Source organism: Ursus arctos, unplaced genomic scaffold, assembly GCF_023065955.2.
Source record: "Ursus arctos isolate Adak ecotype North America unplaced genomic scaffold, UrsArc2.0 scaffold_4, whole genome shotgun sequence".
Lineage (NCBI taxonomy): Eukaryota > Metazoa > Chordata > Mammalia > Carnivora > Ursidae > Ursus > Ursus arctos.
The window spans coordinates 40,550,770-40,563,396 of NW_026623056.1; the positions used below are offsets into that span (position 1 = coordinate 40,550,770).

At 35.1% G+C, this 12,627-nt stretch overlaps 1 protein-coding gene across 1 annotated transcript in view; it reads right to left on the reverse strand.

Moving 5' to 3' along the window:
• Positions 1-12,627, reverse strand: part of NECTIN3 (nectin cell adhesion molecule 3) — a 124,673-nt gene that overhangs the window by 41,959 nt on the left and 70,087 nt on the right. Inside the window, exons 6-7 of the mRNA XM_026492904.4 lie at positions 6,885-7,023; positions 4,411-4,495 (exon numbers count right to left, since the gene is read on the reverse strand). Of these exons, the coding sequence (XP_026348689.1) occupies positions 4,411-4,495; positions 6,885-7,023 (224 nt within the window). The remainder of the gene's footprint in view (positions 1-4,410; positions 4,496-6,884; positions 7,024-12,627) is intronic.

The following is a 12,627-nucleotide window of genomic DNA, read 5'->3' on the forward strand; positions in this document are numbered from 1 at the left end:
TCAATCCCATGATTGCAGATACAGGTTTTATAGAAATTATAATTTTTACTTGGAACCTCAAATTTTTTCACTGGCAACAAATACTGTCAGTTATTTGTCTTGAGTGACAGGTTCAGTTCATTGATTTGTGAGAACATGTCGGCAAAATTACTCAAGCCTGAATGGCATAGTTTGTTAGTCATTCTTTTAAAGTAAAAATGGTGTTCCACAAAAAAGGCAGCTGAGTTCAGCCTGGAATTCAGTCACACAAGCACTTTCTGCATATACCCCATCTAATCACACAGAATATTAATACACACATACACATATTTATATATATATAACAAGTGCTGGAAATCATGAAAGCTGATCTGTATATTCCAACACCTGAAATACTGTTCATAAAACATTTTCAAGGTTGCTAAAAATTTTTTAAAATACCAAAAATCAACTGACATATTGTTACTTCTGCAAATGTGGTTACCGAGGAGGAAAAAAAATCTCATGATATTTCAAGAGATTAGAAAGCTTTTAATAATACGTCAGCATTGTGCAAATAACTTCAAGAGCCACACTCCCTATAGTATTACTGCTTGACTGAAATTCCCACTATGGTCCTCAGGAAAGTGAAGTAACAGTATCTATTTCATGCAATCTACTAGACCTAATTTTCTAAAAATAAATGCTATTTTAGGCTGAACCAGAGTATTCTAAAAGATTTACATTTACATCCAGATTTTTTCCATATCAGAAATCAAACTGTATTTGTTATGTGTATTTTTACTGAAAATGATCCCTTGATCACTTTAGTAGATTTCAAAAATATTTTTTTTCACATCAGAGAATACAACTCTCCCAATATAAGGCTAAAACACAGCGTTATTCATAGAATGCAAATTGTTGTCCAAAATTTTAATACAAAGACAATTTATATCAGTGTTCGGGTATTTCATGCTAGATTTGAAGCAGAATGAGATAAAGAAACCCACTAAAACTGTAAGCAACATTGGCCACTGAAAAATACTGGTCTATAATAGAGTGGGAAAGCAATTTCTAGAACAACATGTATTCTATGATCACATTTGTGTCAAAAAATTATTTGTAGATGTAAATATGGATGATACACGCATGAAAGTAAATTCATGGAAAAAAGTGTGAGACAATAGTTAAATTCGTAACATGGTGATTGCTGGAGAAGGAAATTACATATTTGATGATGGAATAATGAAAAGGGACTTTCACAGTTAACTATAAATTTCTGTAGTTTCTGATTTTTTTTTTGTTTCAAAAATATACTTGTGGATTACCTATATAATGTTAATACAACGAAAAGGTAAAATACATTTTAATGTCGTTAGTTAATATTTGTTTCCTAAATGAAGACTCAACTTTTGTAGGATTATTACCTAATGCATGACAAGCTGGTGGTATTTCTTAATTAATCTTTGCCTTTGGGCAAGACATTCCTTTCTTTTTCCCTCATACTTATGCATGCCTCCATGCACCTTCTCTGCAGTAGGGTGGATAGTTCCCACTCCAGGAAACTGCCTCTGCACAATACCAGGCCTCATTCTCCTAATGTACATTGAGAAGAAAACTTCTCATGGATGAGAGGTGGGCAAATGTGGGCAGTGAGAAGTGCTTCCTTCTGTGGCTTCCCAAGGGTAGAACACTGATGGGTAGAACAATGGGACTCTTCCTCAAAGCCATGGAGGCATTTGGGAGCATGGTTTAGTGACCTACTTATCCAGGAGGGCCAAGGGCTAATGACTTCAAGCAGGAGTTACCACATCACTTTAAGGTGACAGGTTATCTAGTGAAGTGGAACATTACAAAGGCATTTAGTATTACAACCTGTTAGCATTGCACGAAACTAATGAGATAGTAACGACACACTTACATATTTCTTGGTACGAGACACAGTTCTGTGTATTTTACATGTTGAGATCACAACATTAATTAAAACATAAAGAGCCATATAATTAACACATGACATTATAATGCATAAATCATAACAAATTATCTTCCTGATGGATAATGATTTTAGTCTTATTCTTTTTTTGAGGGAGACGGCATGAGCAAGTGTGCACATGTGAGCTGGTGGGGGGGGGGGGGCAGGTCAGGGAGAGAGAGAATTTTAAGCAGGCTCCATGCCCAGAGCAGAGCCAGAACAGGGCTTGATTTCACGACCCTGAGATCATAACCTGAGCTTAAATCAAGAGTCAGGCGCGTACATGACTGAGCCACCCAGGCACCCCTAGCCTTATTCTTAAAAGCTTTATAGAATTAGGAATTATTTCACCTCCAACTCAAGTTCTGACTCTCTTAAGCAAAATGAAACCAAATAGCTAACCCTCAGCAATATTTTATAAAACCAGTTTTATAGCTAGAAGACAGAAACAGTCAGTTTTTCGCCTACTTAATTTCAAGATGAGGAAGAAGTCACAACGTTACTAAATGGTCTCTGTTTCCCAAAGTCCAATGTTTGTTACCCATTGCAGGTGCTCTCCCACCAATTTTCTTTCTGAACTTTCCATTACTTTTCCACATGGCTCTTCATTTTCACCCAGGTTTATGCTTTTGGGTGTGCAATTTACTACAAATCAAATTACTCTAATCAACAACTGAGTAATTGCATCACATGCATCATAACTCCTACCTCCAAAAGCCAGGAAGCCCTCCCTTACTCTAAAGATTCTAAAACCTGTAGTTTCTAGCACTGTCAACTCAAATCATGCAAGAAAAATTTTCCTTTGTGTTTATTTGGTAGCAAAGACATATACAGCAATCATATTTTTTAAACTAAAACCAAGGACACATGATGATCAAAACCAAATAATTTTTCCCTGATTCATAAGATTTATAAATACTTAATTTGAAGATATTAAACAGTAAGTTATATAATCAATTGGTTTTACAGACAGGAAGGAAATTATATGCAGTTGGGGTCGTCCTAGAAAATAACAACAACATTCTAAGAAAATTCCCAAAACTGAATCTAGAAATCCTGATTAATTACTAGCTTTGTGGAGGGAGGAGGACAGCTTTCTTTCTGCAGCAGTTAACAATAGCTCTAGCTAAATATTTTGTTGACGTTTCACACTACTTGTCAAGTTCATTTATTTGCCAACAGAGATGTGAGGCTACACTCTTTTCTGTGAAAACAAGGGGTCTGAAAAGATGGCATGTCTTCACCCCTGAGACACCAGCTTCTGTAAGACAACAGAGCCAGTGACCCCTGGCAATGACTGTGCACGCCAGGCAATGAATGTTGTCCCTGCCCCATGCTCAAGGAGGAGACTATCTGGTCAACTAAGATACAGAAGCTGACGATATCATAACACATATAATCCCTTGGAGTTTTTCCACCAAATTAAATTAATTGGTGGGCAAATAATTTGCCTTATTTGAGCTGAAGATATGAAACATATTTTCGAAGAAAAATATTATAGAATATTCCCACAGGTTAAAAAAACAAAACAAAACAAAACAACAACAACAAAAAAACCCAATATAGGGTTAGAGCCCCAAAAGGTTACATGGATGTGAGAGGAAAAAAACAAAACCGAAACTACTCACACTAAGAGTAAAAGTATTCAAATATTCTGATGGATTCAACTTTCCCAAGGAGAGCATATTAATCTAGGTATAGAACATGAGATAGAAGCATTTAATCGACTTTCCCATGAATTATTATAAACTGATTCCAAACGAAAATTTAAAAGTTATCATAAATGTAATATGGGGACCAATATTCATACCCAGAATTTTAAACTAGAATATAAACCTTCTCTTGCTAAATAAAGGAATGCTAAAATTTAGACCTTGGGTATACTGAAAAGAAACAAAAAATACATACTCCAAGGAGAAAAACCTCTTCATCATACCCTACCAAAGGCAATTTTCTTTAATTTTATATAAAAATGCAAATTTTATAATGAATCTACATGTCAACAGAACTGTATTAACAGTAAGTCTTTGGCCATAAGCTTTTATTTTATTTTTTAGTATTTATTTATTTGACAGAGAGAGAGAGCGCGTGTGCACGCACAAACAGTGGGAGCAACAGGCAGAGGGAGAGGGAGAAGCAGACTCCCGCTGAGCAGGGAGCCCCATGCGGGACTCTTCCCAAGACCCTGGGATCATGACCTGAGCTGAAGGCAGACACTTAACCAACTGAGCCACCCAGGCGCCCTGAGCCATAAGCTTTTAGTAAAAATTTCTACTCCCAATACAGGGTTGGTTTGTCCTTTCCACACTGGCTATAACATCTTTTCTTACCAATTTGTTGCCAAAGTTTGATCCTTTAAGTGTTTCAGAGAAATAATTATGTGCTATTATGTAACATTTAATGTATAATGACTAGATAATACTCAACATACATTGCTTAGTATTTTTTACTTCATTTTAAGTATAATCATGAACACATACCTGATATAGAAGATCTTTTTGAGGCAAGTGGGGGGATCGTTCCTCATACATGGGAGGTGGTTTATGTGTGGGCGGAAGGTCGATCCTGCATTAAAAAGGTTAATAAATGTGATTGCAACATTTAGCAAAACAAAGCAAAACAAGAAGAAGGGGGAAAACAATCAAGGTTCTCTGAAGTTTTGAGGATACTCTCCTCACATTAATATTTATATTAGCGTACATGCTTAATTCAGTCCTTATATTTCCATTAACCCATCACAGATGGGGGAAAAACCTGGTTTTAAACTTCCAATGTTTAAAGCCAATCTAATTGATTCATTTAAAGAAGGAACTCAAATGGAAGCGTTTTCTGAAAATTATTAAGTAACCCAGTACGTAACCCATTTACTTCAGTATTGCACATTTTCCCATCTGATTATGCCTACCATCATTTAAAGGTAGTCAAATGTGTGCAATGGAAGGCAAAGTGTCATAAAAGGAATTTAAAAAACTGTATCTTAAAATGATAATGAAAAAAAATTATACTGCATTTTGGAAATACTTCCAAAACTAATTTTCAAAATCCATGGTTACTCCTAGAATATCCATCATGCAGATTAAGATTTTTCAATCTAAAGACCATTATAAATCTTGTCACCTGAAATAAAAAAAGGGGCCATTACATTCTCAGAGAATACATGTATTTTTGCCAAAATAACCTAATAAACTTTAAAAAAGCCTGTATTTTCATGTATTTAAGTATTGTTGTTATAATAAAAATAAAATTAAGTATATCTTGCAGCTCTCTGCATTTTCGAAAACAATTTTTTATATATTCTCATACTTTTTTTTTTTTTTTTAAGATTTTATTTGTTTATTTGACAGAGATAGAGACAGCCAGCGAGAGAGGGAACACAAGCAGGGGGAGTGGGAGAGGAAGAAGCAGGCTCATAGCGGAGGAGCCTGATGTGGGGCTCGATCCCATAACGCCGGGATCACGCCCTGAGCCGAAGGCAGACGCTTAACCGCTGTGCCACCCAGGCACCCCTCTCATACTGTTGAAGTTCATAGATAACTAATTTTCAATACACGTGAAGACTAAATCAAACAAAAATGTTACCTATATTAAAAAATAAAAAGAATGAAATCTATAAAGGCCAAAGTAATTACAAATTCTCTGCGGTCTAATAACTTTTCAATGTGGGCATGAAATAATAATTTTAAATGAACAGAATTCAAACCACAAATAAAACGGTTACATGGATATAATTATTTAGCCTACTAGTAAATCATGTTTTTAAAATTATAGAAAAGCCTGAGATAACTTGGAAACTAAAATGAAGTTAACCACATGCTTCTCTTGAAATAGTAAAGAACTATAAATATTGTAACTATAAGTATTAAAGAATCAGTGTTACGGGTATTGCACTAAAAAGGTACTTTGCAGTCGTTATTTAAAGGTAATTATTTCCTTTCATCTAATGAAAATCACAGCAAATGTATAGCTCCAAGGTGCCATCAGTCATTTGGGTGAGAAACTGAGGCCCGTGGAGATGATGTGACTTGTTTGGGGTCACACCACTATTTTGATCATGATAGAGCTGAGACTAACACTCAGTTGTCTTTACTCTAAAAAGATCTATGCTATACCTGTGCCAGATTAGAGAGTCGGAGACATATACCAAGCATTTATGAAGACAGAAGAAATACATTCTTTGAGAGACAGCCTCATGTCCTAATATAAAAATACTAATAACTACATAAGAAATAATGCCATTTGTATAAAACGTCATAGTTCATAAACAACATCATCTTATTCTACTCATCACAACCATGGAAGGTAGGTAGGAAAAATAGTATTCACATTTCACAGATGAAGCAACAAAGCTGTTGACGGAATTCAGTGAATTGGAACATTGGTCTTTAGATTCTACAGCAAAGTGCAATTTATGCTTTAATATTCTAGCTCAATGACTAGGCCCAAAATATTGCTTTCTCTTTAAATAAAAACGTTGCACATTTTGTAACTTAACCGAAACCAAAATTGTTCAAGGAAAAAAACTTTTAAAACTCAATGTATTTGATAATTCTTGGCAGTTGAAAGTTAATAAGATCTATCCATACATAAGACTGGCATATACAATCTGGAGAAGCAATTAAACTTCTAAGATATTTTTGAATCTCTTTCAACCACACTTCATCAAAGACCTGCATTTTTACTCAGAAGGCAGGACAAAATAAAGTGTCATTACGTTATCATTTGGAAAGATGTCCAATATATTTTTAAGTGAAAGAGGCGTCTAATATATTTGTCTCCAACAGCCCCTTAACACTTAATTTACCAAAAAACAGTACATTCTGATGAAACCATGGTCATCTCACAAAGACCTAACAGTATCTTTACTCCCATCCCTCAGACATTTTACATATGAGTAGCTGTAAAGATAAAGACTGACTCATACTAAACATTGAACACAAGCATGAAAGTTACCTACACTTTGTCAAGATAGGATGGTCTCTTTTTTCGAGGAGTCAGCAGGACAGTCACAAAGACAGCAATGATGAAGAGAGCAAGGACAGCTCCGATTACAGCTCCAGCTACGGCTATAGAAGAGGTCTGCTTAAATGGGACATCTGTAAAGCAATAAAAATTAGGCTTTTTAAACAATTTTAAAAAGAGTTCTTGAATTTGCATACCCTAATTTCTAAAATGTTCAAGGACTGATAGAAGTATGTTACCCAAAAGCAAGCTTAGAAAACCCCAAATTTGACTCATTACTTTTTGTAGGATTACGCTAATACCCTTCTTCCTTGCAAGATGTCACCTCAGCACTTCAGCTTTGCTTTTTTTCAAGTTATGAAAATAATATTCCCAGTCAGGTATCAACAAGTGAATCTATTTTCTATAGGTAAAGAATGTCTGGAGGAGAAACGATAGAGAACAGGATGAAAACTATTTTAAATTCTTACTATAAAACAATTTTTTTCATTATTCTCTGAATTAACCAACAATATATACATTTACCATTTTTAGTCTAGTAAAATATAAAAGAAATTCTATTAAGGAAACCAAAGGGATTCAAGAAGGGGTAAACCAAAGACATAAAAAATATCCCAGATCTAATACAGTAAAAAATGACACATACTGTTTGTTTTTTAAATAGAGGTATAAAAACAGCACTTGTTGCAGATAATTTCCCTTAATTCATGAACATTTAATACAAAGTACACTGAAGATAGTTTCTTTACTACAAAGTTAAATGGGAAATCTCTATCCCTTGGCTGTAAACACACTACATAATTTCTAAATACGAATTCTCTTTTGCAGCCTGCACCATAGATTTTAAGAAAGGATTTAAAAAACATATTTAGCAATTATCACTTCATATTATCCAGAAAAATTAAGTCACTCTACTTTATGAACCACCAAATAAGGGAATTTACTAAAACTACTCTATCTACATATTTTCATGTGTAAGTATTATGGATATGACAATACAATCAATCCTTATGTATAAATATTATTTTGATAATTTCAGCAGTATTAAACTTTTTGAGTAACTATCAAGTACCATCAATATACACAATTTTATCTTCCTAACCAGTAAGAAAGATGTTTAAGATAATATTGCATAAATGAAAATACTGCAGTTCTAAAAGTTAAATATTCTGCCTAAGGACATTCAATCAACTAGTAGCAGAGAACGAAGAGTAAAATAAAGCTAGCTGGGGTAGGCTAGAAGCCCTTACCTTTGTGCCCTCATTGGTAGAAAATGGTTTTTGCAATATCTAACTTACACTCTCCTTTTGGTCCCCTACTTGGAAATAAAGAACTCTTAGCTTTCACTTAAATGGACATTCACATAAACTTCTAGATAATTGCAATGACTGCTGGAACCAGACATGGCAAATTTAAAGAAAATTAAAGCTCTATCAGTTTTGAAATATGTTTCACTGAGTTACCATCACAAGTATTTCCATATAAATACATATTTATAAGTATTTTCCAACTGTTTCTATTAAAATGTGAGTTGCAAGGTGCTTTAGATTGCTTAAAAAATGTTTTACTTTCTCAATTATAAAAATTTCCTTAGCAAACTATCAATCCTAAATTTGTTAATGAGTCATTTTATTAGTCACAATCTACACTAAGAACCTTACGCCAATGTAAGTAACCCATTTCAGTAACATTTCAAACACTGATTAGAATCTAAAAATAGTAAGATATAAAATTTTTTTTTTAAAGTAGGCTCCACAGCGTGGAGCCCAATGTGGGGCCTGAAGTCATGACCTTGAAAGCAAGACCTGAGTTGAGATCAAGAGTAGGATGCTTAACCGACTGAGCCATCCAGGTGTCCTTAGATAATACAATTATTTTAAGCAACATAACCAGCTTACTTATTCTGGACCTTACCCTTATTCGCTAATACATGACTAGTTTATTTTCCCATTATTGCTCATTTCTCTAATCCCCACTGTCTCTATTTGAATATGTGCTACACGAAGAAAGGTCTGAAACCCAAGCCAGTCAAATATTATTCTGCTCTTGTAAATGTTTAAAGATTTGGAATAACCTAGGAATAATTTCTATTCTACACTATCACTTTTCCCATTATATAAATTATAGCTTTGCATTCAGTCTTTAACAATAGGTCAATTGAAACCTATTAAGTTTATGCGCCTGAGGTTATGTGACCAAGGCCATACACACTGTCAGTGGCACAAATAAAAAATCCCAACGTGTCAAGTATGCTACTTATGCCACACTAGTTATTCCAAAGGTTTTCCTTTAAAAGAAATCTTGATTTTGCTAAAGGATAAAAACAGCCCTATCATTTTCCCCCAAGTGTACTGAATTCAAATTTGAGGGTTACCTTGATGGTAAGGACAAAGTTAATACCATATTTATAATACTTCCAAATTATTTTTGAAAAACTCTTTGAATACTTCAGATCATTATACATTCTTCATCAAACCACACACCTCCAAGAAAACCCTTCAGTTAATCTTAGCAAAGATATTAAATTTGGTAGGACTTGTAATAAAACGTAATCACAGACTTTTTATAATCTAAAGTAATTCCCAATCTATACTATTTTTAATATCCTTAAGTAATTCTTAAATCCAAATAGACACTATTTTTAAACATTAAGTTATGGTCTACTTATCTACTTCTGTCCCATTAGCCTTACGATTCCTAGCTCTAGGACTCTGTAACTGAGAGTTGACTGCGTGTAGACTGTACTTTTTTTTTTTTTTAAAGCTTTTATTTATTTGACAGAGGGACAGCGAGAGGGAACACAAGCAGGGGGAGTGGGAGAGGAAGAAGCAGGCTCATAGCGGAGGAGCCTGATGCAGGGCTCGATCCCAGAACGCCGGGATCACGCCCTGAGCCGAAGGCAGACGCTTAACAACTGAGCCACCCAGGCGCCCCCATAACTCTTCCTTCTATCTTAATTGCGCATATTTATTTCACTGGGTTCCATTCATTCTTTATTCATATTTATCCTTTCTTTTTTGTACACCTCTTCTTAGAACAGTCTAACAACTGCTGAAAAGAGCAACTGAAAGAAAAGCTAGGTATGAATCCATTTACCAACTGCATATTCTATATAGGTAAACTGACTACGTTAAATACTTATATGGGATATATTTCATATTTCTGTTTCTGATTTTTCTACCAACTGACAAAAAACTAAATAAGAATATATTTAAGGGTATTAACAGGTGAGCACTAGTATGAAATGAAAAAGAAGGGCTGAAATTTCTTGCATTCAAGCCAAGGATTTTAATGAAAATTGAGAATTTAGTTCCAACACTGTCTCCTCCACATCTGCCCACATAATCTACATAGACTCTATATTACAACAAAATACAAAAAAGCAAGCAAATGTATAAAAATTTGGCATTCTTAAACATTCAGCTAATCTACTGAGTGACTGACATGAAGCAACATTACTATCACCCAAGGAAATGGCCTACTAAATCTTGACAATATGCTTACAACAGCAGAAAACAAGACAAAGTGTTAAAATATTTGGCATTAAAGGACTGGTGCAAGTGTATCTCAAAAGAATAGCTTCCTGGGGCGCCTGGGTGGCACAGTCATTAAGCGTCTGCCTTCGGCTCAGGGCATGATCCCGGCGTTCCGGATCGAGCCCCACATCAGGCTCCTCCGCTGTGAGCCTGCTTCTTCCTCTCCCACTCCCCTGCTGTGTTCCCTCTCCCGCTGGCTGTCTCTCTGTCACATAAACAAAGTCTTAAAAAAAAAAAAAAAAAGAATAGCTTCCTATTATCATGGCAGCTATATTAACCCACATATATTGGAAACTCATCTACGAAAACAAAAAAAATAGCATTCCCCAATACAACAAAAACTTACTGCCCATAACCAGAGATATCATGCATATGCCTTAATGGGGAAAACGTTAAAAAATCTGTTAACACATCATACCAAAAGAAACAATACAGACATAAGAAATTTCATTACTTTTTGAAAAAAAATATACCTATAACTACTAAACTGAATGTCTTTATTACTGATACATATGAATAAAAAAATGTGAAAGCTATTCAAACATGTGCTCACCTAATTCACATCTGACAAGATTTGAAAAAAATACTATTCTATACAGTAAAATATAGCAATTTACTAAAACCACTTAAAAATGTAAGCATAGAAATATACAGGTCATTTTCCCATTTACATTCAGATACTAGGTCCTAACAATTAACTGAAACATTGTTTCATTTTTTCATTCCCTTCACCAAAACTTCAGTGATGTCCTCACACAATTCACACATTAATGCGAATTATCTACAATCTTAATTTCTATTTGCTCCCATAATACCTACCACTGTATTACTAATTTTCTCCATAAATATATCTCATTTTTCAATAGTCCCCTTTGATGCTTACCTTTTCAATACATCTAGTTCTTTATATCCATCCAAATATTGATCTCATTACTTTTTTTTTTTATTTTTAAAGATTTTATTTATTTAATTTATTTATTTGTCAGAGAGAGACAGCGAGAGAGGGAACACAAGCAAGGGGAGTGTGAGAGGGAGAAGCAGGCTTCCCACCGAGCACGGAGCCCGATGCAGGGCTCAATCCCAGGACTCTGGGATCATGACCCGAGCCGAAGGCAGACGCTTAACGGCTGAGCCACCCAGGCGCCCCTATCTCACTACTTTTTAATAGAAGTCCTCTCTTTGGGTCAGAACAGTGTTGTCGGCATCTCATTCAACAAATTCTCAATAGTAACCTAATATGTGTCAGGCACATGGTAAGTGCCAAGAATGCAAGGATAAATTTTACACAGTCCCTATCTTCACAGTAGAGAGCAAAATCCCCAAAGTGGGGTCACAGAATCCATACACATATATTTTCTAACATAGGGACTATCATCATTTATCCTATCCTTTTTTTTTTTAGGATAAGTGATAATCACAAAACAAATGTTGTATACTAGTATATAATATGTGGACTGGCACTGGTAGCCCCACTTAATCCGAATGTCAGGAGTTCACTTGCTACACAAGTTACCCACAAAATCCTATAGGAAGTGTGGGGTGGGACAGTTCCAAAACGAAATCAAATAGACACTTGGTTGTTCCCTCTCAGCACAGTCAGCATATTGTAACCCACTGTGATATAGGAGAGCTCAGCTGAGTTAACTAGTAACCACCCTAGATTTAACTAGAGGTCAAAAATGTAAAGGAGGCATGACATGGGTGCCCTGGGTGACAGGTGAACAGCTGACACATAGACCAAATGAGGGTATCAGTGCTAATCCATGTTACGTATTGGTAAGCATTTATTCCCAGTAGATGTCATTCCTGCGAAGAACTGGCAAAATGAAGAGAACACCAATAATGAAGACACATATAATGACAAAACCCCCCAAAACAGAAATGCAAACATCTTACTCTTAACACACAAACGTGATCAGTTACATCATGAAGTAAAACAATAGCCATATATTCAGATGTGATGAGTCAACCAAAAAAACTGAAACACATGAGACCAAATAAGATATTTACATTCACTCCTATTAACAATAAACCTCACACTAAACCCATACTGTGCGAAGCGTAGGTAATATGAGGGTTGAGGTTATTTGATTAACATTGAAAAACCAAACATTTTGAACAGGAGACTAGCTCTAAAAACAGTAGCTGGGATGAAAACTGTTAAGGTCCCCAACAATGTTCTTCTTCCATTTGAATCTACGT